A 26,209-nucleotide genomic window follows, 5' to 3' on the forward strand; every position below is an offset into this window, starting at 1 on the left:
GAGCTGCCCTAAATGCTGTAGCCTGAATCGGAGCTGTTGGCCAAGCCTAGATGAGCCAAACCTTCAGCTGCTCTGCAGAGACAGGGACCAATGCAAAGCTCCTTTAGAGCCCTTTGTAATGTATCATTGTTGTAGCAATAGCTAGCTCTTAACACTGGCAAGTCAGGGAGTTGTCATCAGCGGAAAGCTGGTTGACCAAAAAGTTCACAAAGCAGAAATTTTCTTGATCAAATTAACTTGGCCTAGGGCCTAATTCTTAGTTTGACAAGCCCAAACTTAATTTTTCCCTGAAATGCTTGAGACCAGGGGTGATTTGGATTTAGAATTTTTTTTTCAGATTTTGGAATAGTTGCACATACATAGAAATATATCTTGGGAAGAGGACCCAGGTCTAAACCCCAAGTTGGTGTATGGCAGCAGGCAGCAGTTAAAAAGTCTGCGTTTCACATTTTGTGTCTTGTCTTGATATGTACCTCTGGCTCCTGATTCTGGTTTTCTGCTAACGCAGGCCTTGAGAAGCAGCGGTGATGGCTCAAGTGGTTGAATTTTTGCAACCCATGTGTGAGACCTGAATTCAGAGTTCCTAGCTTCTGGCTTCAGTCCCCAGCTCAGGGCCACTGCAGACATTTGGAGAGTAAACCAGCAGGTGAGAGTTCTCTTTTCTGCTTCTCAAGTAAAAATTTATTTAGTGGTGGACATTTAGTAAAGTGGTTAAGACCATGCTTAGGGTGCCTAGATCCCATGTCTGAACACTTGGGTTTGAGTCTTGGCTGCAATCCCAATTCCAGTTTTGGCAAATGTGCACCTTGGGAGGCAGCAGATGATGGCTGAAGTACTTGGGTCTTTGCCACCCACATGGAAGACCTGGATTGGCTTGGCCCAGCTATGATTGTTGCAAACATTTTGGGAGTGTACCAGTATATGTAAGATCAAGGAAAACACTTATTTATGTTTGCTGTATACCTTATACACATAGCCTGAATGTAACTTTATATAATACTTATAGTGTACCTGTGTTTTGTCACATGAAGTCGGGTGTGAAATTTTTCACTTGTGAAATCATGTCAGTAGCCAAAGATTTCAGATTAGGGGGGATTGTGGAATTTTGGGTTAGGTTTGGTCAATATGTAATATATTGATATGAAGAAATAACTATCAAGTAAACTGGCATTTGCATTGGCCTGTAGAGCCCATACACTGCCTAGGGCAAGAGAAGGTTTTTCTGTGAACATGGAACAGAACAAAGAGAAGTAATGATATGATTTAGAAGTTTAAACTTTGATAACCTGCTATGTCGCTGTCTGACAGGTACATCAATCTGTCAAAGTGCCTTTCATTCTTGATGGTGCTGGGATGGGACTCCCAATTTATAAGATGAAATTTCCCTTTTATAGCCTTGACTGCCTTTCTTTTGTTCTATTTTTCTTCATTGTTGTGCCAGAAACTTGTTATTTCATAATACTCATTCTCCACTTTAGTCATAGATCCCTGAATTTTAACTAAGCAGACACGTCCTCCCATCCCCTCATCTAAGCATTATTTGCAGCCTCCTTTGCAGCTTTATGTGTGCCTGTAAGTAAGTGTTCACAGTTGATCCACTCCCCTGCTGGCACTGTGGATGAGAGCAGCATTTAAGGGAGGCCGTGTCCAGGGGAGGCACATGGTGGAGCGAAGGGTGGGCCTAAACATGTATACCAAATACATTTCCAATGTCTGCCAAAGGGATTGTTTCTTGAAAGTGAAGTAGGTTGGCTGTGGGATTACGTCAGTACAAAATGGACACACTGAGCTAGTTATTCACAGAACCAATTCATTTCTGACTTCAGACATGCTCCAAAATAGAATAAACCAAATTTCAGAAACATTTTTTAAAAAGCAAGAACAATTCACATTTTCAGAACTCCCCTCTCATTCCTATGATTATTTTTCGTAGTGGACTACAAGACACGAGAGGCACACAATGCCTCTCTTTCTTTTCTTATATTAATAATATAAACCAAATGTAGAAATTCCATAAATACTCTGCAAATAAAAAGAGATACAGAGTTTGAGAATGTACAGAATGAGAGATGATTAGGGTGTGATATTAAGTGGTAACACACAAGTAAAACAGAGACAAGTTTTCAGTAGCTGGTAACATTCATGGAAGTCTGCATATATGATTTTATTTCTTGAGTATTTTAACTTGGCAGTGATCTCAATGGTTCTGATGTAGGAGCAGCTTGTTTCCAAAGTGAAGATACAAGCAAACCAGCTTCTGTGATGTGTCGAATTAGTCCAAGGCTTTGACTGCTTCTTGATCTTCTTTATCTGACTCTAAAATCACCGTCCTGTTGATAGTAACATGCATCAGTTTCAATATACAGAACTCAGTTATGGACATGACATAGCATGAAAACAACTTTTGAAAATCTCAACAAAATTTTTGCCATTGTATATTCTGAATACCCATGTGGATTTGCAACCAAGTATAAGCTTGTGTGTGGCAGAAGTTGTTACTGAACTATAAAGTTTAATCTGAATGGCAGGAGAGAAGACATCCTACCTTAAGAATATTTTGCTTACCCAAGCATCAAACCCATGAAATCACTTCATTGGTAATTGATTCTCCAGGGTACCCATTGCTCATTCTCCATAGATGGCTTTTAAAAGACAGATAGTCCTCAGGTGGATCCTAAGTAAATTGCTACTAAAGCCTTACTATTTACTCAGTTTATAAGGGAGAGAGAATAAGGCTACATCTCTGTGTAGGGGAGGTTTGGGCAGAGAGGAAAGGACAGAGAAAGAGAAGCCCAAGTTAAAACTGTTTCACACAATTGGGTCTAAAATGTTTGCAGAATTTTAAAATGTTTATAAATTAAAGTATAAGCACATAACTTTCTGAAGTAGCTAATATTGAGTTATATGACAATTTTGAACTAAAATGTTTGCTATATATTCTGAATTTTAACATGTTGACAGTGTGTTAGGCATTTTGTGGACCCACAAGACAAACATGTGAAAAGTTAAATAACTTAAGAGATAGTAAGAGTTAAATAATCAGAAAATGCGGGGAGAGTAGTGCATGATCAACTGCCCAAAAAGTGGTGTTGGCATTAATTTCACAGAACTGTGATGTCAGAGTGAAACAGAGTAAAATTCAAGGCTTTGGGATAGAAGAGACAGTTTTTGTTTAAAAGGGATTATGCCAGTGCAGTGCCACTATAGGCTGGTCCTCTGCTGTGACATTGGTATCCCCCTGTGGGTGTCAGTTTGAATCTTCAGCTGCTATGCTTTTGATCCAGCTTGCTGCTGATGTCCTGGGAGGGCAGTGGAGAATGGTGCATGGCTTTGTGCCCCTGCACCAGTGTGGCAGACATGGGGGAGGCCCCCAGTTCCAAGCTTCGGACAAGCCCAGTTCTGGTCATTGCAGCCAATTGGGGAGTGAAACAGCAGATAGAGGATCTCTGTCTCTTGCTCCCTCTCTCTGTAACTCTGAGTTTCAATTAAAATAAATCAATCTGTATTTTAAAAGGAATTACATAATTAAGAATTTGAGTTATTATGAGAGGTATCTAAAGTGTGGCATAATGTTTCACTTTTAGACTACCATTGTCTTTCAATGGGGTTAGTTTTGCTCTATCTTTGAATGCTTAAGTCCTGCTAAAAAGCAGGAAACTGTGAAAGGTATTAATTCATCACTGAAGGGCTAATGCATTTTCAACATGGATTTAGTTTTACCAGCCTTGAGCATGCCACTGGTATGGTCAGAGCTGGCAATCTCTTGGAACTAAAACTGGTGAGATAAAGTATGAGTAGGGAAAGGTGCGGCTGGGAGCACATGATGGTGACTCCACTAGCTCAGGATGAGAAGGAAGGGAAGGGAATGTGTACAAAGACTCAAGGCTGACCTACTCTCCAGGTTTTACCAACTTATGCTTGTAGATTCCACAGGTGTATGAGTGGGTACACGTGCTTTAATATCTATGAGGAGAAGGTTTATTCAACACACACAAAAAAATCCCCAATAGAGGCTGGTTCTGTGACATAGCAGGCTAAACCACTGCTTGAAACATTGGCATCTGAGCTGCTCCACTTCCAATCCAGCTTCCTGCTAATGCACCTGGGAAGGCAACAAAAGACAGTCCAAGTCTGTTGATTCATTCCAGTCATGTGGGAGACCTGGCCAGAGTCCATCTGGGCTGTTTGGGGAATGAATCAGCAATCTTCCATTCTGGATGGAATGATCCTGGATGGAAGATCTCCATCTCCCTACCCTCAGCCACCATCTCCCTGTTACTCTACCTTTCAAACAAACAAACAAATAAATCTTAATGAAATTTGTAATAGAATGAAGTGAATTTTTAGACAATAGTAAGACAAAGTGAGAAAGAATAAAGAAGTGCTTTCCTACATGGTGTTTTAGAGAGATGAGAATATTTTTGATAGAACGAAACTTACTTTTCTTTTTGTACCTTGACCTTTGGTTTATAAGGAAGAGAAATTAGTTCTTTCTGAAATGCAAATAAAACAAACATGAAACTGGATAATTTTACTTCTGCAGTGATATTTACTCACTTGCAAAAAGAAATCGGAGATAGAGATCAGAGTTTTTAAAACCTAGCTTTTAAATCTGGAACTAGGGGATCATTACGTTCCAGATTAGGGGGTTTGGGTTTCATTCAGAAATGTGTGCTTGTGCAGCACTAAATGTACAGTGTACTATTATTATACAAATAAGGTTTGTTTCTCTTCATTTCATGTTATTATTAATATATTGTTATATGTGATCTAGGAAAAATCATTGTATAATAAATATAAGCACCAAAGTCGCCCCTATTAACATCCTATGGCTTTGTAGTATGTGAATAATAAACTCCACTGACAATAACACCTAATTTTTTATGTCAGAGGAGCTGCAAGCTCTGGAGGCATATTCTGATTAGTAAAATTGTCAAATCAGTTGTTATATATACCTCATTCCCTTCAAGTATATAGAAGACTCTAGATTTAAGGGATTCATCTCCAAAACTTCTGAGAATTTGCCACAGTTCATCTTTTCAAATACATTTATTTGTAAGTCTCAATATGCATCTCACCATGATCCTTTCTTCTCTTTGTTTTCGTAAGAGTTGGATTATTTCATCTCTCCTCTTAGCCTGTAAAAGGGAAAAGAATGGGTAGATGGTTCTTTTTCGACTCAGTAGTAAAGCATTGTCTATGGAAAGAAAGAATTATCCATTGCTTTCTTGTATTAACAGAACTCAAATTTTTGCATAATAGGTTTATATTTTTTCATTTACAACATAATCCAGATGATGAATTTAGTTTTAACCACAAATGTAATGTGCCTGCATGTAGTAACAACTCAACCTTTTTATATGAACTGCACTCAACATGATGTCATGAGTTTGATATTACTATTATTCCATTTGATGAATGAGGAAACTGAAGTGTAGGTGAAATACTTACCCAAACTATTAGGTGGCAGAACTGATTTTGATTCCAGCTCCATTTGATGATAAAGTCCAGTCTGCTGATCCCAGCATTAAATTGCCACTAAATGATGGCAAGAGACAGTATCAGCAGGCTCATAGCATGCCACTGCCAGATCCAAGGTAAAGAGGGCCTGCCTTAGTTGCTTGCATATAGGAACAAGCAATTATTCTCTTAGTTCTTCTTTCCCTATGTTATATACAGAGATATGCCATTCTCAGCTAATTACTCATAAATGCAAAATGTAATTTTATATTAAAATGTGATTCAGTGAAGACATAGTTATTAACACACAGACTAAAAGAGGTAAATACATATATAACTGTTTTTTTTCATAAAATCACAATCACAATCGTTTTAGAGATAGCTACACAGAAACATCCTATTTAAAGTGTTTGGGGAAAAAAATTAAAACACTCAAGAATCCAACCGAATTTGTAGCTTAAGAAATTCTGTTTAGATCAAGGCCAGAAGAAAGAAATAAGAAGTGAGAATAAGGAGCTAGTGTTGCGGTGCGACATAGTAAATGACTGACTGTGATACTGGCATACTGTATCTGCGTGTTGATCAAGTCTTAGCTGCTTGGCTTCTGATGCAGTTCCTTGCTAATGTGCCTGGGAAGGCAGCAGATGATAGCTAAGTAGTTGGGCCCCTGCCACTAACATGGGCTTTCTGGATAGAGTTCCAGGCTCTTGGCTTTGACCTGGCCCAGACCTAGCTGTTGTAGCCATTTGAGAAGTGAACCAGTGGATAGATCTCTCTCCCCCTGCACTCTCACCCACCCTTGTTTCACTGCCTTTCAAATAAACAAACTTGTATGGATCTTGAGTTTTAATTTTATTTATTTTGAGACATGATGTCTGCCATTTATTTGAATTTTGAATTTTAGCCATCATATATATCAGAGTTCTTAAATAAAACCCTAAGAGTACTTGGGAAACTTAAGCTAAATTTCACAATATGTGTAATGTTGTTACAGATTGAAAAAAAGAATATCTGCTGATAAGAGTTAGGATATTTTCTTTGTAGGTATCCAATGTTTGTCTCTTTTCCATCAATTGGAATTGATTTCAACCTTTCTGGGATTACATGGTGTTTTATACCTTTATTGCGGTGTTGATCTTACTTTCCTTTTGTTTCTTAGTTGCTAGCTTGTCTCTTTCAGAATGCTACTCATCTTTGTAGCTTTCCCTTAGAGCTTATGGGTGACTTATGTAAGAAACTCAATGAATTTCTTTTGGGTTGAATTGATTGAGTCATGATGAAATGAATGGAGTCACTGTACTTCTGATGCACAATTTCCAACCTAAAGGAAGCAGGCAGAAGCTTTAGAAAGTGAAACTCAACAATGGGTAAGTTTAGTTCTTTAGATCCCTGATGAGTAAAACTCTGATAATTTTCTGTGTAACTACTGAGGAGCTGTAGGTATATGTTTCTAATATAAAGACTTAAATAATTATTTATGACATTCAAAAGTAGAATAAAATATACTCATTTTTTTCTTTCTACTTCAGGTCCATTTTAACAATTGCAGTGCATTTTAGTAGCTAAGTCATTTTATATTATAATCTAATGCAGCAGAAACTAAGATTTCAAGTGTGATTTGATGTCTGCTTCCTGGATATGTTTCCTGGGAATGAATAACAAAACCACTGTAAACAATTGAGTCATCTGAACAAAAGCGTTGGGGACTGTTCTAAGAAATCTCTGCCAGGAAAGCCAACTACAGTTCACCGGTAAGGGCAAATCCATAAGATTTACTTTATTAATGGAGAATAATAGTTCACTTGTTAATCTCCTAATAGCAAAGGAATCTCATTTTTAATCATTGTATTTTGATTGAATTTATTATTCTGAAAGTAACATTCAAAGGGGATCAAAATTAATAATGCTTCAATATTAGATATTTACTTATGTTTATAGATTTTATTTACATCAATCATAACAGAGGCATAAAAATGCATGGAAGATCTGCATTGCCATTTATTTTTCTGTGATCTTTCTGAGGCTTTCTTGCATTCATCATATTTGTAAAAAAATTAATTATATGACAAATTTGTTGCTGAATATTAGGCTATAATTAATACACAAATTTAATGCCTCATAGGTGGCTAATGAAATTTAGTGTGACATTGAGAATTAAATTTCTTCATTCTGTTTTGTTTTTTAAGATTTATTTTTATTTCTTCTTTTTTTTGGAAAGGCAGACATACAAAGAGGAGATACAGAGATCTTCCATCTGCTAGTTTACTCCCCAAGTAGCCTCAATGGCCAGATCTAAGCCAATCTGAAGCCAGGAAGCAGAAGCCTCTTCCGGGTCTCCCATGTGATTACAGGATCCAAAGCTTTGGGCCATCCTCCACTGCTTTCCCAGGCCACAATCAGGGAGCTGGAAGGGAAGTAGAACAGCCAGGTTATGACCCTGTGCCCATATGGGATGCAAGGCGAGGATTTAGCAGCTAGGCTGTTGTACCTGACCCTAGTTCACTTTTTTGAACCTTTGTGACCCAAACCAAAATTTGGTGGCAACATGGGTTAATGAAGTTAAATACATTTTGGTTTGAGAGCCAGACTGGCTGTGTGATCAATGCTAAGTACTGCTTTAACTATACCTACCGGTTAATCTTTCCTCCTCTCCCAAATATAATAACTAATCTGTAGATTAGATGTTTGTGATCTTGGTTAAAGCAAAGAACAAAGAACCATATCTCTGAATATTGGGTTTTTCATCTCTAGGAGAATTTGTTATAAAAATTAGAGATAATACAAAAATTGTTTAATGTTTGACATATGGTGATCATGTCATAAATAATGGCTATTATTATTATTATTATGAGAGAAGATTTTTATTTTAATGCTTTCATAATGTTGAAAAGAGATGGGGAGGATAGATTGTTCATCTGTATATGGGCAGGTAGGAATTCTGATCATTCGACCTCTAAAGTGTATGTGGTTGAAGAATACAGTTGGAAAGAGGAAAACAGAAACAAGGAGGGGGTGTTTGAGACATTTGTTCCATCAAATTTCTGTTCATAAGTTCACTGGCATGTTATGTACTTTCTTCTCAGATAAACCTCAGTTATAAAAAGAATTGTGAATAAGCCTGAGAATCTAAAAGAAAAGCCTCATCTTTTCATGAGCTGGCTCTCATGTAAAAATTATATTTCTTCATGGATTAAGATAGAAATTGTTTGAGTGAAATGTGCACCAGAAGTAACGTGAAGTAGTGCTCATTTCTATGATTTTCTGCTACATTACCCAAAGAAATTTTCTCTTGACTATCATAGTATGTAAGCAGGATTTTGGAATTTAGAGAATGCCTAAAAGAGTGCTGAATGGATTCCAAAAACCAGCTCTCTGCTTAGTTACCTGGCAGTCACTCAACAGATAGAGAATTGAGAAGCTCTTGAACTCAGTAGGGGTGAAGCACCATGGCTCTATTTTCAGATGGACTCAAGTTCACACCCTATCTTCTCTATTTTAGCTAAAATGGTAGCTATTTTAGTTAAGAAGTACTTGGGGAAATATATTAATTCAAATGAAAATTAAAATGATTATTTTTTTCAGGGTGGTTGTTTGGCCTGATGGTTAAGATGCTGGTTGGTACACTCACATCACACACTGTACCCAGGTTCCAGTCCTGACTCTGCTTTCCCACTAATGAATACCTGGAAAACAGGAGATATTGGTTCAAATAATTGGGTCCCTGCCCCTGGCTTTGGCTCCAGGTAGGGGCCATTGTGAGTATTTGGGGAATACCAGAATATTGGAGCTCTCTCTCTCTCTGTGTCTCTCTCCAGATCTCATTCCACTTCTGAAATAAACAAATGAATTTTCTTTCCACTGATTGTAAATTCAATATATGTTGATGAAAAAGCACCAGGAAGTGTGCTTTGCAGTGACCCATGATGGATCATTTGGGTAATCCTCTACTTGCTAAATTCCGGGATCCCATATGGGCACTGGCTTATGTCCTGGTTGCTCACTTCTCATCCAGTTCGCTGCCCATGGCCAAGGAGCACAGTGGAGGATGGCCCAAATACCTGGGTCCTGCAACAGTATGGGGGACCCAGAGTAAGCCCTTGGCTTTGGATCAGCTCAGCTCCAGCTGTTGTGGCCATTTGGGAAGTGAACAGCAGATGGAAGATCTTTATTTCTGTCTCTCCTCCTCTCTGTATATCTGACTTCGCAATAAAAAATATATAAATCTTTTAAAAAAAGATGCTTAAAGATGGCAGTAAGTCTCACTTGAATATAATGAGATGAGTGTATTGGGGTTGAGGGATAAAAAAGGTAGGAGAGGTGAACCAGTTCATTTTGTGATACTTAACATAAAAATAGTTATTTTTAATCTAGGTTTAATAGAAGGAATTATGCTTCTGACCTCCATGTAATTAATGTAGAAGTAAACCATGGTTAACTTAACAAAACTTCAAATTTTAGAAATTCAAAAGAAAAAAGACAGAGGGAGGTGTCTTCCATCCACTAGTTCATTCCGTAAATGGCTGCAGTGGCCAGAGCTGAGCAGATCTGAAGCTGGCAGCCAAGAATTTCTCCCCAGCTTCCTACATGAGTGCAGTGTCCCAAGGACTTGAGCTATCTTCCACTTCTTTCCCAGGTCATAGCAGGGAGCTGGATTGGAAATGGAGCAGCATCGACACAGTAGTACCCATATGGGATACTGGTGCTACAAGTGGGGGATCAGCTTGTGACACTACCACGCCAGCCCCAAAAGCACATTTCTAAATAATTAATGGGACAAATTAAACACCAGAAAAGAAAATTTAAAATACAGAAAGTAGAATAATAATGAAAATATTGTGTAGTTTATGAGCTAAAGGTAAAATAAAACTTTGGGGAATATTTATAGCTTCAAGTACTTAGAAAAGAGATAGAATGGAAAGTTAAGAAACATATGGAAAGGGAAGAAAGTTGGAAGGAACATAGGAACTAATACAAAGTTAAGGGAAGAAGTAGTAAAATCAAGTACAAATAATACAGGAAAATGAAATATGATAGAAGAAATATTGGTCACAATGCTGGCCCTTTCAGTGCTGGTTTTAATATTTTAGTTGGGGCCTGGCGGCGTGGCCTAGCTGCTAAAGTCCTCGCCTTGAACGCCCCGGGATCCCATATGGGCGCCGGTTCTAATCCCGGTAGCCCCGCTTCCCATCCAGCTCCCTGCTTGTGGCCTGGGAAAGCAGTCAAGGACGGGCCCAGTGCATTGGGACCCTGCATCTGCGTGGGAGACCCGGAGGAGGTTCCTGGCTCCCGGCTTCGGATTGGCGCGCACCAGCCATTGCAGCTCACTTGGGGAGTGAATCATCGGATGGAAGATCTTCCTCTTTGTATCTGACTTTGTAATAAAAAAAAAAAATAAATCTTTAAAAAATATTTTAGTTGATAACTAAAGAATAATTAAGGAAAATATCATGAGGATCTCATTTTAACAATATGAGCAAAATCCCGACTGCATCTCTTAATCAGGATGTGGATACTTGGATGATAATGCCATTAGTAATCTATTCATCATCCTCTGAGTGTCATCCTTTAGTCAGAACATTTCTGTGTAATACTAAAGCTTATTTTGTATCTGCAAGGATTCTGTTTTCCAGTCATGAGTTGAAGGAAATGAGGGAAAGCAAAGAACAAATTTTCCCTTGGTAACTGCTAGGTCAGGTCTTGCATGTATTTTTTTTACAAATTATCTCATCTAATCTTTATTTTACAGGAGGGAGGCATTATAATTGCCTTTTACACGCAAACATGAACACTTTTTATTAGGACCACTTAATTAGCTAGCACTTGGAAGAGCAAAGAACTCAAATATATTTCCAGTTCTGTTTGATTCCATATCTTAGATTGCTATATTTCTTCAAGCATAGAGTTTGGAGCACATTCTTCCTCTACCCCTGCCCACCACATACAGACTGTGACAGTAATGACAGAATGGTTTCTTCATTTAATCTTCATTCTAGATATAAAAAATTAAGTAGGATTCACTATGGTGAAGACAGATATGATCTCTATAGACACAGGAAAAAAAGTTACTAGTAGCTAACATTAATATGTGCTATGGAAATATACTACAGAAGGAGCTAATCAGCCTGGATCAAAGTTAATTCACTTACTTGGCGCTATCATGAGCACTTTTGTAAAAGTTGTTTAGAAAGGAAGATGGTAGTTGGGTTACAGTGGTGCTCATCAATCAATGAGTTTTCTATGATTGTATGTAATGTATGACAGAAGTTTTGATTTTTAATAGTAAAACAGGAGTAATGTTCCCAGTTTAGAATGTAATTTAAGTAGAACCAAGAGATTAAAAATATTTCCTGATTTTTATCTTCTTGAAGCTCCAGAAGTTAAATTTTTAAAGATTCTATTTGTTTTCATTTTATTTGGAAGGCAGAGAAAGAGACAGAGAGGAAAATCTTTTATCTGTTGGTCCACTCCCCCAAAGCCCGCAACATCAAAGGCTGAAGCCAGGGCTCAAAGTTCAATGCAGGTCTTCTGTGTGAGAGTCAGGGGCCTAAGCCATGACCTACTGCCTCCCAGGGTGTGTACTAGCAAGAAACAGAGACTTGCAGTAGGCACTCAAACAGGGGAGGTGGACATTCCAAGAAGTGTATTAAATAGTTTATCAAATGCCTGCCCTAACAATATAATGCTTAATTTTCCTTGAAGAGTTGCATATTACATCTCTAGTAAATGAGGAGGGTGGGAATTGTGATTCGCTTAGTCTGTTATACAAAACCCTACATTTTGTTTTATTGATTTTGATAACCGTGAATTTACTACTACTCCCTATGAAATGTCCAATCTGCTATGAAGATTTGGAAATCAATTAAAATTGCTGTATAGAGTTTATAACTGCCATCTAATAAATTTATGTCTGTTATAATAAGATATAGAACTATTGGGCTTCAAATAATCTAGCATACACTTTAAAAGATTGGTTGAATGACCAGGGACATAATTACAAGCTAGGTTGAATAATCAGTGAAAAGGTTTTCTCTAGTACTATTGCATTGTGAGAAGGTGGTTTCCACCATACCAATATATGAGAGCAAGTGGAAGATGTTATAAGATTATTAATTGAAAACAGGAAGAATGCTGACTTCTAAGAGAAATGTGCAGATCTAAGCACCTTCCTTTTCATGTGTCCTGTCAAATGCTTAATCTTGGCTCACTTCCCAGCTCTGATATATATAATCATTTAAAAAATTAAATGAGGAAGACTTAGCAGTCATTCCAAAAAAGGAAGTCAATACAATTTTTGTTAAATGTATACTTCAATAACATATGAGTTTTTCTGCTCTGAGGAAAAAATACTTATTTTTCTTGATTCTGTTACATATATTCTGTCTTTTACAGATATCCTTTTGGTTCTATTGCAGATATTTGAAAAGAAAATGAATAACAATTGCCTAAAGAATGTGGCTTTAATTTTAAAACACACACAAAATGCACAGAGGCAAAATGTGATTTTAAAAAAAATTGCCTTGATATTGTTTTAAAGGGCATTTGTTTTCTTAACAAACAACAAATGAGGCTTGAATTTTAATGTTGAGAAATATGGGGGTAAATTGAACATTACATTTTAAAATTCACTGAAATAATAGGGATACCTCTTTATTACTGAGTTGTCTCTTGGTAATCCAGTCGGAAATTCTTATCAAAACTTGTCACTAGTATACAAAAGTCTATTGCATTTTTAAGAGTTCTGTCATGTTGATGGTTATAGACATGAGCACATCTTTCAGATATGGCTTTCCTGTTGTGCCCTTCAGGATTTAAGAATGAAGATTGTCCACACAGATGACTCTCAAACTTTATCCCTGGCTCAGCTTTCTCCTAGTTTCCAGCCTATACATTTGTATACTTTACAGTTTCACCTGCTTATCTCAAACTCAGTAAATCTAACCTGAATTTTTAACTTCCCTGCAAAGAAATCTAACACTTGACCTTCCTCTAGTATTTCTTATTTTAGAAAATGGCCCCGTCTGGAAAACTCAGTTGTGTTTAATGTACCTTATTTATAACCCAAGTACTAGCTGTTCTACTTCTTATCTATCTCTCAAGTTTCCTTTCTCCTACCCTATCCACATCATCTTAATCCAAACTACCACCACCTCCAGGAATGAAATGGCCTGCAGTCTCATTTTCCCATTTCTGCTCTAGCCACTTTCAGTCCATTTTCTATATAATAGTTTCCTGATCTTTTCCAAACAAATTTGATATTATAATCCCCAGCAGAAAAATCCTTCATGATGTAAGTTCATCTCTTTTTTCTTTTATATATATATATATTTTAATTATATTTTTGATAATCTGTACATAATTAGGGTAAAAAAGGTTCAAGGGCTATAGGAAAGTGGGTAAGACTATTATTTCCATAATGTTTCCTTCATGTTTAAAGAGGAATATTAAGGGAGAAGGCCCACCCAATTTCCCAACCTCCCCAGGTCCCGGATGTAGGGCATGCTCCAGGGTTCCTGCTCAGGTGGTTTTGATAGTTCAACAGTTATGGATCACTGCCAATCTTGCCACTCCAAGCATGACACAGTTGCTTCTGCACAACATTCTGTAAAGTTCAGCTTGGCTCATGACGCTACATTTCACTGTAAGGTCCTGTATTCCTGAAATAAAACTTAGATAATCTCCAATTTGACCTCACACATACAGACTAATGTTTATACCTATGCCAATATCTACTTTCTCTATTAGAAACATACATGGTCATAAATCCCAGAGGTTAAGATTTTTCTCTGTTAGTAGCTTTTCAGTGTCTAAATGTTTTTATAATAAAACTTTCAAAATTTAGATATTCTATTTTAAATAACTTAAGTTTTTTTCCTGATAATTTACCTCAAATGAAAATATGTGCTTTTTCTTTAACAACAGTTGAAATCACTGTTGAAAAATTGATCTGAGCAATATTTTTTGGTGTGACATCTAGCACAAGAAACTAGGATTTCAAGCAGTACTGTGATCTAACCAAATAATACCATCAATTTACTCATTTGTAACCATTCATTTGATACGCTAGGAAATTACTGTTTGTCAGATTCTGTGATTTACCAAGTTCAAAAGGTCATGGTATTTTCTCCTGCAGGAGCTTAGAACCCACAGGAGAAACAGCTATAACACTGTACTATACAGCAGGAAGAATGAGAGGGGAATGCTTATGGTCCCAGGAGGACAAGGACAAGACATGTATTTCATACTTGGGAATATATGTGCATGTAAGAAAAGGCTTGAATGTAAACAGTGTTCTATTTTGAGGTACATATAAGGATTAACTGCGAAGAATTGGGAAAAGTCACTCCTAGTCAAAATAAACTGTAAGTTCAGTGTTATAGAGGTATGAAACATTTTGGTATGTTCTTGGAACTACCACTGGTTCAAAATGACTATGGTATAACTTGCCTTTAAAGGGGTATGATAGTAAGGATGTTTGAGCAAATGTGGAAGGAGGCACATAATTAAAGACTTTGTATATTGAACTGTGATTCAACCTGTTTCAGGAATACAGTTGCTGCTTGTTATTTGCAATAGTTACGTTTAACAAAGTTACCAGGCAGTGAATTAGTGAAATAAACTATGGCTCCTAGGTTCCTACCAACCTCTTGTTACAATTTTTAGGACAGTAGGTAATTTTGCATTATGTGTGTTAGTAGTTTAAAACCAACCTCATTTAAAATATACTGATTTATTAACATTGAACTCATGGCCAACAGCACTGTTAGCTCATATAATAATGTATGTATTTTTTCCAAAAATCACATCACAGCTTTCCTGCACTTAAGAATACCAACAGTAGTTGGGGGCCATCTTAAACAACAGAATAACACAAAGACACACATACACAGATGAAAATGTGCCACTGACCAGACAGCAAAAGGATATAGCATAAGAGCTGAAACGTGACAACACAGTCCTACCTTTATTGACCTCACCTAAGAACATGTGTACTGGAGCTGTTCAAATATCTCACCATTTTTTGTATTTTCAAAAATGACCACAAAAAACACCAAACGCATTAATCTTAGAATGACGGACAGTAGTGAGCAGGCAAATTAGAAAGTATGGAATCTAAGACTAAGGCTCTACTCTATTACCAAAATATTGTTTTGGAAACTGTAAAATCTCAAGAGCCAAGTAAACAAATGACTCTCTTAAATTAGGCTTTGAGGACATTTCTTGACCACATTTCCTGTCAAGCACCCACATTGTCACAGAAAATGATAACATGAAAGTAAATACAGTTGAGTACACCTAATCTGAAATACAAAATCTGAAATGCTGTGAAATCTGATTTTTATCCCAACGTGATGCTGCAAGTAGAATATCCCACACTTGACATTCACACTGAAAATATTCTATGAAATTACCTCCATGACATGTATATAAATTGTCTATGAAATGTAAATGAATTTTGCATTGAAGTCAAGTCCTGTTCTTAAAATATCTATTTATGTATATGGAAAATATTCTAGAATCTGAAAAAAAAATCCTAATTCCAGAACATTTCTGGTTCCAAGCAGTTCATATAAGAGGTACTCAAGCTGTACAGATAGCTAATTTATTTAGCTTTATTATCTGGCTATAATATAATTTGCCCTAGCATCTTTTCATCTTTCCTTTGACAGAGGCAAAGGATAAAGGTAGATTATGGCATGTCATGATTTTTCTTTTGAGTTAACATGATTCAGAGACTATTTTAGTTCTTCAATAAATCCTCTTGGATATGCTCTACTACTTATGTTACCTTCTTAATAATGCTTCATAGAACTGGAATCAAATTCATAATCCTGAATTTATTTAAAAATGCATACTTCCCTTTGCATTCAACAGCCTCAATTATGCTTTAGAGTTAACAACTAATGTGGGTGCTTTTACAATAATTTGTTAGAACTTAACCAAATATTTTGTTCTTAATGTGAAGTGAATAGAAGATATAGTACACAGATCTTTGAAAAACAGAAGAAAAGATGTGTTTATAGCATGACTCTAACTCTGGGGATAGATCTATATGGAGCAAATGAACTCAGCTATGTAATTTAAAATCTCTTTCCTCTCCCAAGTAGATTTTCAGGGACTGTTGATATCACTGAGGAAGATTCAGAGGGGAAAGTTATCTGTTAGCTGAAAATATTCCCAAGGATTACAGAATGTTTTAAAAACAAAGTGGCACTACAGATAAAGTAGAAGAGTAAAACGTGATTTAATGGTCGTTTAATTATCATTGGCTACTAGGATAGTTGCTTGCTACTATAAATGCAGTCTGTTTTTATGACTCTTCCACATCATGAAATCTTTGATGAACTGGGAGCAACAAGAATTTAAATGACTAAGTATCTGTTGTTGAAGAAGAAAAATTCATCACTTCCTACTTTATTTTGTTTGTGGTGGTAAAGAAATTTTGTAAACCCTATGTTAGGGTCAGGTGGCCAAACTAAAAGCTGGGTTTAGACACAAAAGACAATTTTCTTCTCTCTCAGTGTCCTGCAAATGACACTGCAGAAACTCCTCTCAGCTTTGCTGTGGCTCTGTGAAGCTGAGGGTCCCCTTCAGGACCTTGAAAAGTAGGCATAAGGGATGGTCATGCCAAAATGTTTTCCATTTCCATGACTCAGTGTCTAAAAATACATTTTTGTGAAACGTCTGAGATTCTTCTAAGAATAATGTCATCCTCACATGAGTTGTTTTGGTTCAAGAAAGTTCTATGTAACAGACTTTTGAGGAAGATTTATTCTCTGGGCAGTACTGTTTGTGCAGGATATGTAACAAAACAGATTAGAACTCCATTCCCCAAGAAAGAGTCTATCAGGTATTTTTCCACAGATTCTAGATCTTCCTGGCAAAAGCCTTTGTTTTACACTAACTCATGTAGAAGCTTTGATTCTGGAAGAGCATTTCCAAATATGTCATCTGTACATGCTTTCAAATATTTCTCTGACTTCTTTCTTCTCTCATGAATTATTTATAATTCTTTACTTAAAGAGATAATCAGCTAAAGAGCTTTCTCAAAGGTGGCAAAACTAGAAAGCAAATTAGTTTTATGATTTCAAAGAATTAGCTGACTATTCATTTATTATAATGTTTTCAAACTACTTTAGAATTCTCAGAGGAAGAATAATGGTCTGGTATAGAGCTATAAGGTTTCCTTTATGGGCATACTAAGCCATTTAATCCTGACAGGCCCAATTGTTTTTGATTTCCTGCCATGGATATCCATCACAGTAATAATGGTTGTGATTAATAGCATTTTTGCCCAGTAACCCAAAGCATTTATAATGTATACCTAGAAAACATTCCAAAATGGAAAATAACATTAACGTTAAAAAAAAAAAACTGAAAAGTCAATATCGAATGAATGAAGAATGTTATAAAGGTACTTTCAGCCAAAATGGAAAATAAACTTTTATATTTTCATTACTTTTAAGACAAAAGTGTAGAAATAAAACTTCAAAAGAATTTTTGGGGAAAAGTCATCCCATTTTAAGATGAACATCAGTATCTGAAATTTACTTATACATGTACATGTTATAAAATGTAAAAAATAATAATCTTTTAGTAGATATTTTTAAATATTTTTACTAGCTAAAAAGATATCCTTCTCCAAAAGTTCTAGAATGGTGGAAGCAGAGTATGGCATACTTATAAAAACAGTGATCTCTAAAAGTTGATTTGATGTCAGTAATTATAGATCATAGCCATATCCATGAGATAAAGGCAAAACCTAGAAGAGAGGTAGTGTACTAATAAACTAAATTTTGGTGGTATTCTTGCAAAAACAATTAGCCTAAACTTTTTTTCAGAAAGATAGATGTAGAAAAGACTAAACAAAATTTAAATTTTACTTTTCAGAGCATTCATCCATTTAATTAGTTCAATTATATATTTATTTATTCAGTAAACAGATATTTACTGAGATTTGGTAACCAGAAAGATACTAGGTTGAGTCAGTGAGTCATGATTTCTGCTTTTAGAATGGATGTTTATTGAGGACAAACTGTGGCTAAGTGCTTTAAATGTTTTATCAACTCAGTGAAATGTCCTTTTTTCTTTATAATTTCTCTTTTTACATATGAGAAGGTTGAGCATCACTGGAGTTAAATTATTGACTCAAAGTCACACAAATAACAAATGAGAGTTAGGCGTTTGAATCTATCATGTCATTCCCAAAGTCTAAACATTACAGTGTCACAATATAGCAGGAAACAGAGAAACATACACGATACTGATACTAAACATCAGAGACAGTAAGAAATGCTGAGAGATGTCATTTGTTATTCATACAGAAGGGAGCTGTTCATTCTGTTACTGAGTCTCTAGATAACCTCTTGGAAGGCTTCACAACAGCTAGCATTTGAACTGGTTATTAAAGATAACTCGGGATGTTACTAGATATGACAGTCTTCATTACACAGCTACTATACATCCCCTTAAATGAAGAGCCACAAAACAAAATCAACATCAGGGAGAAAAAAGAAATTAACAGCATCAAGAAGTTAAATAACATGTTATTAAATGACTAATGTGTAGCTGAAGAAATGAAAATCAAGAACCTTCTTGAAGAAAATGATGCCACTGCATGATCTACGAGTCATTGAATGATTTAATCAGAACGAAGTGTTTTGAAGAGATGAAACTGACATAAAACAACAAAATCCATGTGATATAGTTTCTGCTGATCTTTGTTGAAGTGAGTCTCCTCCAGACAATAAGAAGATGGGTTTTGATTTTTAATCCAGTGTAACATGTCATTTAACTACAGGCATTGTAAATTTCTATTTTTCTTTTCATTGTTGATTTTGTATCATGACTTTTCACTTAAGGGAATGTACAGCAGTCGTGTAATGGAGACTCATATCTAGTAACATGTCATTTAACTTCATGGCATTGTAAATTTCTATTTTTCTTTCTATTGTTGATTTTGAATCATGACTTTTCATTTAAGGGGATGTACAGTAGCTGTGAAATGGAGACTAACATTCAGATGTGAGGATGTAGTGTGGCATGCATTTCTACTTTCAGACAAAGATGGACTTACAATGAAACTGTTTACTATATCTTGACAATAGGATTCTAGACTCTCTGCCATTGTCCGTGCCCGCAATGATGGACATATGACTGAGTATGAAGAACTTTATGTTAGTAATGATATAGCGGAACTGGGGGGGAGGGAACTGGGGAGGGGATAAGGGAATATGAAACTGTATTATAAAATAATAACAATAATAAAAATGTATTAAAAGAAGATAACTGGGAAAAGGCATTCTATTCTAGATAGGGAATCAAAGTGTGTGATCGGTGGCAGAGACAGCTTAGTCTGACTGCTGAAAACTGTGTCTCTAATACCTGTTGTCTTTGTACAGCAGTTACAAATTTTAGAATACTTCCGTTAGCATAAGTGAACAATGTCATAGCTAGAAATCATTGCAATAGAAGGCATCTACTATGGAGTCAGTTGTATGGGCATTAGAGTTTAGGATGATGGTCCTTCAGTCTAGACTCTCACTGACAAGTGGTGGGAACTTTGGAAAATTATTTATTTGTTGTTTGGTCCAATTGTGATAATACCGGGGTCTATTTTAGGGAGTATACATAAACTGCTTAGCTTTGTGTAAATCACGTAATGTGCACTCAGTAAAGTGTTTGCTATGGCTACTATATCACAGTATCTCAGGAAATCTATGAATATTCAATTAATGCAGGATTCTCTGTGATTTTTTTCGTTTTAAATTTAAATTTAATTTTCTTGAAAGAGTGACAGATCAAGGGAGAGATAAACAGAAAGCAATCTTCCATCCACTGGTCCACTCTTCAAATAGCTGCAATGACTGTGATCGGGTCATTCCAAAGCCAGGAGCAAGGAACTCCATTTGGGTCTCAACTGGATCACAGGGGTCCAAGCACTTACACCATCATCTCTCACTTTTCCAGACACATTAGCAAGGAGCTGGACCAGAAACTTAGCAGCCCTGGACTAACTTGTACTTCAATGTGGGATGCTGGCATTATTGCCAGCAGGTTAGCATACCATGCCACCACCCCAGCACCTTGGGTGTCCTTCAGTACCATGACATTATTTGAATAGAACCGTATCATACGGCACTGAGTTCTCATATATACAAGTTTCAGTAGTATTCTGTTGGTTTCTCTTGCTGGCTCATTGTTCTGTTAGACTGCCTGTCTTCCACTCTCCAACAAATACGGTCATCTTCTATATTGCACTGCAAGACTCATTTGGTTAATGTACAGTTTGGCAGTTATTGTGCATATTTGGGTAGAGAAGAAATATTTTACCTATTCATCACTTTGGTAGTGTGTTTGGGAACAGGTAAATAATGTGCCTTGACCTAAGTGGTTAAGAATTAGCTATGCAAAGTATGAGTTTTGGAGTTTGGGCTAGGGCAGGAAGTAAGGGAACAGGGAATAATAGGATCCAGGTTACAGATTGGAAAGAACTCTAAAATGCTAATGAAAGTTTAGTCTTGGTCCTATAGGAAATGAGGAGTCATGGGTGGAAAACCAAGGGAGGAGAGCAGCAAATCATACTTCGATTTAAGGAAGATAATGACCACATGTTGGAGAACTGCATCGTGTATTGTCTGATAACTCTATATCTTTAAAAATTCAGCACCTCTGGAAGGGTTTCTTGATTCCAAAGCTTGGTTTTGGTTTCATAAATCTATCATAACAATATCTAATAATTATTGACCTTAATTGGCTATTTCCCCACTAATTATGAATCCTTTGAGATAAGATGTTATCTTTGTATTTTCACCTTCTATTGATGTGCAGGCAGTCTGCAGGAGATTGGTTCCAGGACTGCCTGTGGATACCGAACTCCAGAGAGGGTCAAGACCCTTGCATGAAATGTGTTCACATATAATCTACAGACATCCTCTTGCACACTGTAAGTAACCTAATACAATGCAAATGGTTGTTAAACTGTATTTTTAGGGAAAAGCAATGGACATGACTGTGCATGTTCATTTCAGTATGGACACACTTTTTAAAAAATTCTTTGATCTGTACAGTTATTCAGAGTAACTGTATAGAAGAACCCATGGAAGGAAACCAATTCTAAGATTATTAATATAACCATCCATATGCCTACACCCACCTATATTCATATCAGATTGCTTTATTGTTTGACAAAAGCTGATAAAAATAGTCTTTAACCCTTTATTTGCATCCCTTCCTAAAATGAAATAAAGTTGAAATTAAATCACAAACGTTTCAAAGATACTGACTTTTGAAATTTGGCTTCCTCTCTTGAAAGTCCTAATGTAAATATCCAGTGTGTGATGCCCTAAGCAGACAAGGAGATGCTGGCTAATTGTTTCTAGTCACTTCATTTGTTTGGAGGAATCACCAGCAGTCCACAAAGTGAATTAATGGGATCAGCCAGCTCCAAAGTATTGTTCTGTAATTTATGTGGACTTCCCGATAAGTCTTCACAGTTTGCCAGTATGTCCAATGATTAAAGATGTTAGGCCAAAACAAATTCTCTATCTTTGCTTTTATAGTATAGGAACAATTACAGGAATAGAATTTATCCATTAACCCAATGAAATGTTTCTGTAAATCACTGTTTTAATTGCTGAATGAAAGGCTGCACTGGTTTCACGAAAAGCCCAGAAAGGAGGTTGCTAAACAGGGGCTTTGTTGATTTGACTATAGCAATGTGTTTAACTCCAGCTGCTAGTCAAAACAGTTCCTGATGACACACTCACTCCTTTTCAATCATTTAATTTTGAGCTATTATTTAATTTCCCCTGTTCTTGCAGTCATTCTGTTTTTAGTAGATTGTGTATGGTGGGGCCTAATGGGATACAAAGTGTTCGAATCAGTCTTTCTGCGTTTCTCCCTGATTCTGTTGTTCTGTACATCCTGGAACTTCTGCAGAGATGGACAGTAGAGTTCAATAGAATTTCATAGTCTTCAATTAAAATTTTATTCCATCTTACCCAAGCTGACACAGAAGAAGTAGCAAATTGAAGAACATGTGTTCTTAAAAAAGCAATCAGGAGACTGGCATTGTGGCACAGCGGGTTAAGCTGTTGTCTGCATTACTGGCATTCTCTATTAGAGCATCAGTTTGATTCCTGGCTGCTCTGCTTCTGATCCAACTACCTGTTAGTATGCCTAGGAAAGCAGTGGAAGACGGCCAAGTGCCAGGTTATCTGCCATCTGTGTACGAGATCTGGTTAGAGCTCCTGGATCCTGGCTTCAGCCTGGCCCACACTGGACTGTTAACGGCAATTTAGGGAGTGAATTGGCAGATTTTGGAAGATCTCCCCAATCACCAGCCATGTTACTCTTTCAAATAATTTGTTTTTAAAAATTAATCAGGATTATTTAGAACCTTAATGAAAACCAGATGGCTTGTTGAAATATTGACCTACCTTTTCGAGATACTTCATTTTCTCCTCACATTCTTGCCTCTTAAGGGCTTCCGCAAGGATATCTGCAGTTTCTAGAGGAAGTCAGGGCAATCTTTAATGATTTGATAATGAATTTACAATAACATTGATAAAAAAAATTGGATAGCAGTTAAACGATAATGAATTAAGTAGACAAGTAAACCCTTATACACAGTATCTTGAAACTTTGAAAATCAAAATCGTTAATAATTACAGAAGGACTAAATGAGCTGTGGCTCCAGGTAGTCTCATCTCTCTGGATGAGGAGTAAGGATGAGTTCAGAGCTGAGTTAGGATCCTGGAGCACCAGAGCCTCCAGGAGTGTAGACACCATCCTCTGGATACATGGAGTGCCTGTGAAGTGGGCAGACCCTGAGGCCAGGCCTTAGGGTTAAGATTCAGGAAGAAGTGCTAACAATAAAGCTGTGTTTTAGTACTTAACTGTTTTCTGAGGAATACAGGAGTCAGGATGTCCAAAGTCATACCACTTGGTACTTACTGTTATTCTCCAGTGAGAAAAGATGGGAGTGACTTTTGTCTAAATGACACAAAGGGGAAGTGAAGAAATTATTAGAAAGTTTCCATGTTTATAAGTAGTGTACAGTAACAGTTTCTATACCTTAGGCCTGATTAAGGTCTTTTACTTCAGGGAAGGCTTTCCACTTTGAACTCAAGTCATGTAAACTTCTATCCTAAGTATCCTTTTAGCCAATATATAGCATTTCTTAAGAATAATCTGTGCTGGACCTGGTGGGAGAGCCTAGTTGCTAAATTTTCGCCTTGCATCTGCCTGGATCCCATATGGGTGCTGCCTTCTATCCCAGCTGCCCCACTTCCCATCCAGCTCCCTGCATGTGGTCTGGGAAAGCAGTCGAGGATGGCCTAAAACCTTGGGACCCTGCACCCGCGTGGGAGACCAGGGAGAAGACCCTGGCTCCTGGCTCCTGGCTCCTGGCTCCTGACTTTGGATCGGCTCAGCTCTGGCCACTGTGGCTACTTGGGGAATGAACCAGTGGACAGGAGATCTGTCTCTCCTCTGTGCAAATCTGCCTTTCAGTAAACATAAGTAAATGTTTAGAAAAAGATATATTCTGTGTTGAGAATCTTGTTTCCAAATATATGCTGTAACGTAAAGGATCCCTAGGATGTGCTTTAAGATGTAACAGACAACAGTGCTCCTTTTGGGGGCGGGGGAGAGTTGGGAGAAGGATTGCTGGGAAGCTTCAGGGATCAATTATTTTCAGAAGTAAGTCGGGCAGTTTCTGCGCCAAGGGACTGTGGTATCCTCTGGGTTGCTGAGGGCAAAGGCAGAAGTTACTGACAGAAGGCGGCTGGGCCACTCACCGCTCTTCGAGGACCCCGCCACCGGCAGGCGCTGACTGCTCCCTCTGCGTAGTACCAGCTGAGATTCGCTCGGGGGATACATCGATGCTCGGAGCCAGAACTGCTTAGCCAAGCTGGCATCCAGTTCCGAAGAGCCAGCGAACACCAGTAATCCCGGGGGGCAGATTTCAGGAGACTCCTTTCCGCTGCTGGGATCTTCGCGGGACCCCGTGTCCATGGCAACTGAGGACGCTTCTTCAGACTTCCTTGCCCCACCCCACCCCCAACCCTGCCTCCTGGGAAAACGGCCAAATTCTTAACAGCCGCGGAGGCAAGCCTTCAGTTTCCTCCGCAGGTGTTGGGGTTCAGTGCGCACTGGTGGGGGGGGGGGGGGGGAAGTAGACTGTCGAAGCCTCCTTCTGCGGCTATTGCAGCCTTCCGGACCAGTCCAAGCCTTGCAGTCAAAACGTCGATGTAGGGACATGTGCTGTCCTGTCGGAGTCAGCGTTGGAGTACTTTAGCCTCTTACAACTTCAACCTTCCGCACCGCCCCTGCTGCTTAGCCCCACTGTTTGCTCCGTTGCCGCCTCCCCTTTCTGGACCCGACTGCCAGGGATCAGTTCCTTACGATGGAACAACTTCTAGGCCTGCGCTGGGAAATTCAACCGGGCCTGGGACAATAGAAACCCATACTATATATATTTTTTGTGACTCCCCCCCCCCCCATCTTTCAAGACAAATCTTAGGAAGCAAACTGGATAGGAATTTTAACTGCATTTACTGATCGCTCCTATCAAAAGTTGCCTAAAAGCAACGGTAGTCAGTAGAAGGGATTTATCTGTGTGGACTGAGTCCCTTCATGAAAAACACAAGTATTATCAAGTGGGTGAGAATACACCCCAGGACATTGTGTAGGAACAATTTAGCCATTTCCCTGGAAAGGCGGTAACAGGTGTGACGGGATAGCCTTTGTTAAGCCAGTATAGGACAGGAAATGGACGCATGGTAATATCACAAATCTGTTTTCATGGTACTTTATTTTACTAAAATATTACATAGTCTCACACAAAGCTCAAAATTTGGTAATCACAAGCCGATAATAGTAACAGATCAATCAGCTAAGACGTTAAACAGGTTCTGTTTCCCAATCTCTATATATTTAAAATCCTGAAAGAGCATTGAAAACAAAAAAATTACATATATGTATCCATCAGCTAACATGTTTTTCTCTGAGCCATTGATAGGCATTTAACAACAATGTCAGCTATGCCAAAATCCCTCCTTCCCCAAACACAAGGATGTTGCCAAGACAACTCACCCCATGAACTCTCAAAATCTTTTTACCTGGCTGTGTGGTTAGTGATTGGTACTACCAGCAATCAGCTAACTACACTGCCTAGTAACTAGACTCAGAGGAGAACTTCCGTCTCGATTTGGGACTACCATTCGTTGTTATAAGCAGATTAGGTTAGTTGCCAGTTTGGTGACTTCCTAAATGGAAAATAGGCACAAAGAATCACAGCACATTAACTGTTTAGTGGCAGGGGTCAGAAACTCCCTGCCCCCTTCCCCAGCCGTTCAGATGTACAAATGTGTGTGTGTGTGTGTGTGTGTGTGTGTGTATATATATATCTTCCAAATGAATGCCACTAATCCCGGATTTCGCTTTCCTAGCCGCCTCTTTGGCACTCTGACAAGGCGCTGGCCCATCCACACTGGCTCTGGGCGTCTCTGAGGGCGGAGCAGCTTTCTCCTCACAAGCCGGCGTCGTCCACTGGCGCGGCGGCGATGCTGTGCCTTGTTTTGATGGCAGTGGAGTTAGTGATTGTAAGCACCACAGTACAATCAGCTAATTACACTGCCTACAAACCGAGCACCGTGGCGCCCGGCAGCAGCAGCTCCCAGACGGTCCTCCGAGTGACCTCGCCCCTTCAGTTGTTCAAGATCGATCCCGCCTCCTCAGGTGCTCC

The 26,209-nt window shown here is 38.0% G+C and overlaps 1 protein-coding gene and 1 long non-coding RNA gene across 2 annotated transcripts; one reads left to right on the forward strand and one right to left on the reverse strand.

Annotated features, from left to right (window-relative positions):
* Positions 1–2,145: 2,145 nt before the first annotated feature.
* On the reverse strand, positions 2,146–24,602 carry HOATZ (HOATZ cilia and flagella associated protein). Its single transcript, XM_058662315.1, has 6 exons — positions 24,183–24,602; positions 23,416–23,454; positions 22,899–22,969; positions 5,079–5,138; positions 4,441–4,493; positions 2,146–2,330 (listed from the first exon to the last, which is right to left on the reverse strand). Exons 1-6 carry the CDS (start codon positions 24,475–24,477, stop codon positions 2,273–2,275), a joined length of 576 nt encoding a protein of 191 aa, XP_058518298.1. The 5' UTR covers positions 24,478–24,602; the 3' UTR covers positions 2,146–2,272.
* LOC131480094 (uncharacterized) lies at positions 6,648–9,154 on the forward strand. The gene is made up of 3 exons (XR_009245248.1): positions 6,648–6,827; positions 6,990–7,211; positions 9,043–9,154. It is a non-coding gene; the product is annotated as an uncharacterized LOC131480094 (long non-coding RNA).
* Positions 24,603–26,209: the final 1,607 nt, after the last annotated feature.

This window comes from Ochotona princeps, chromosome 4, assembly GCF_030435755.1.
Source record: "Ochotona princeps isolate mOchPri1 chromosome 4, mOchPri1.hap1, whole genome shotgun sequence".
Lineage (NCBI taxonomy): Eukaryota > Metazoa > Chordata > Mammalia > Lagomorpha > Ochotonidae > Ochotona > Ochotona princeps.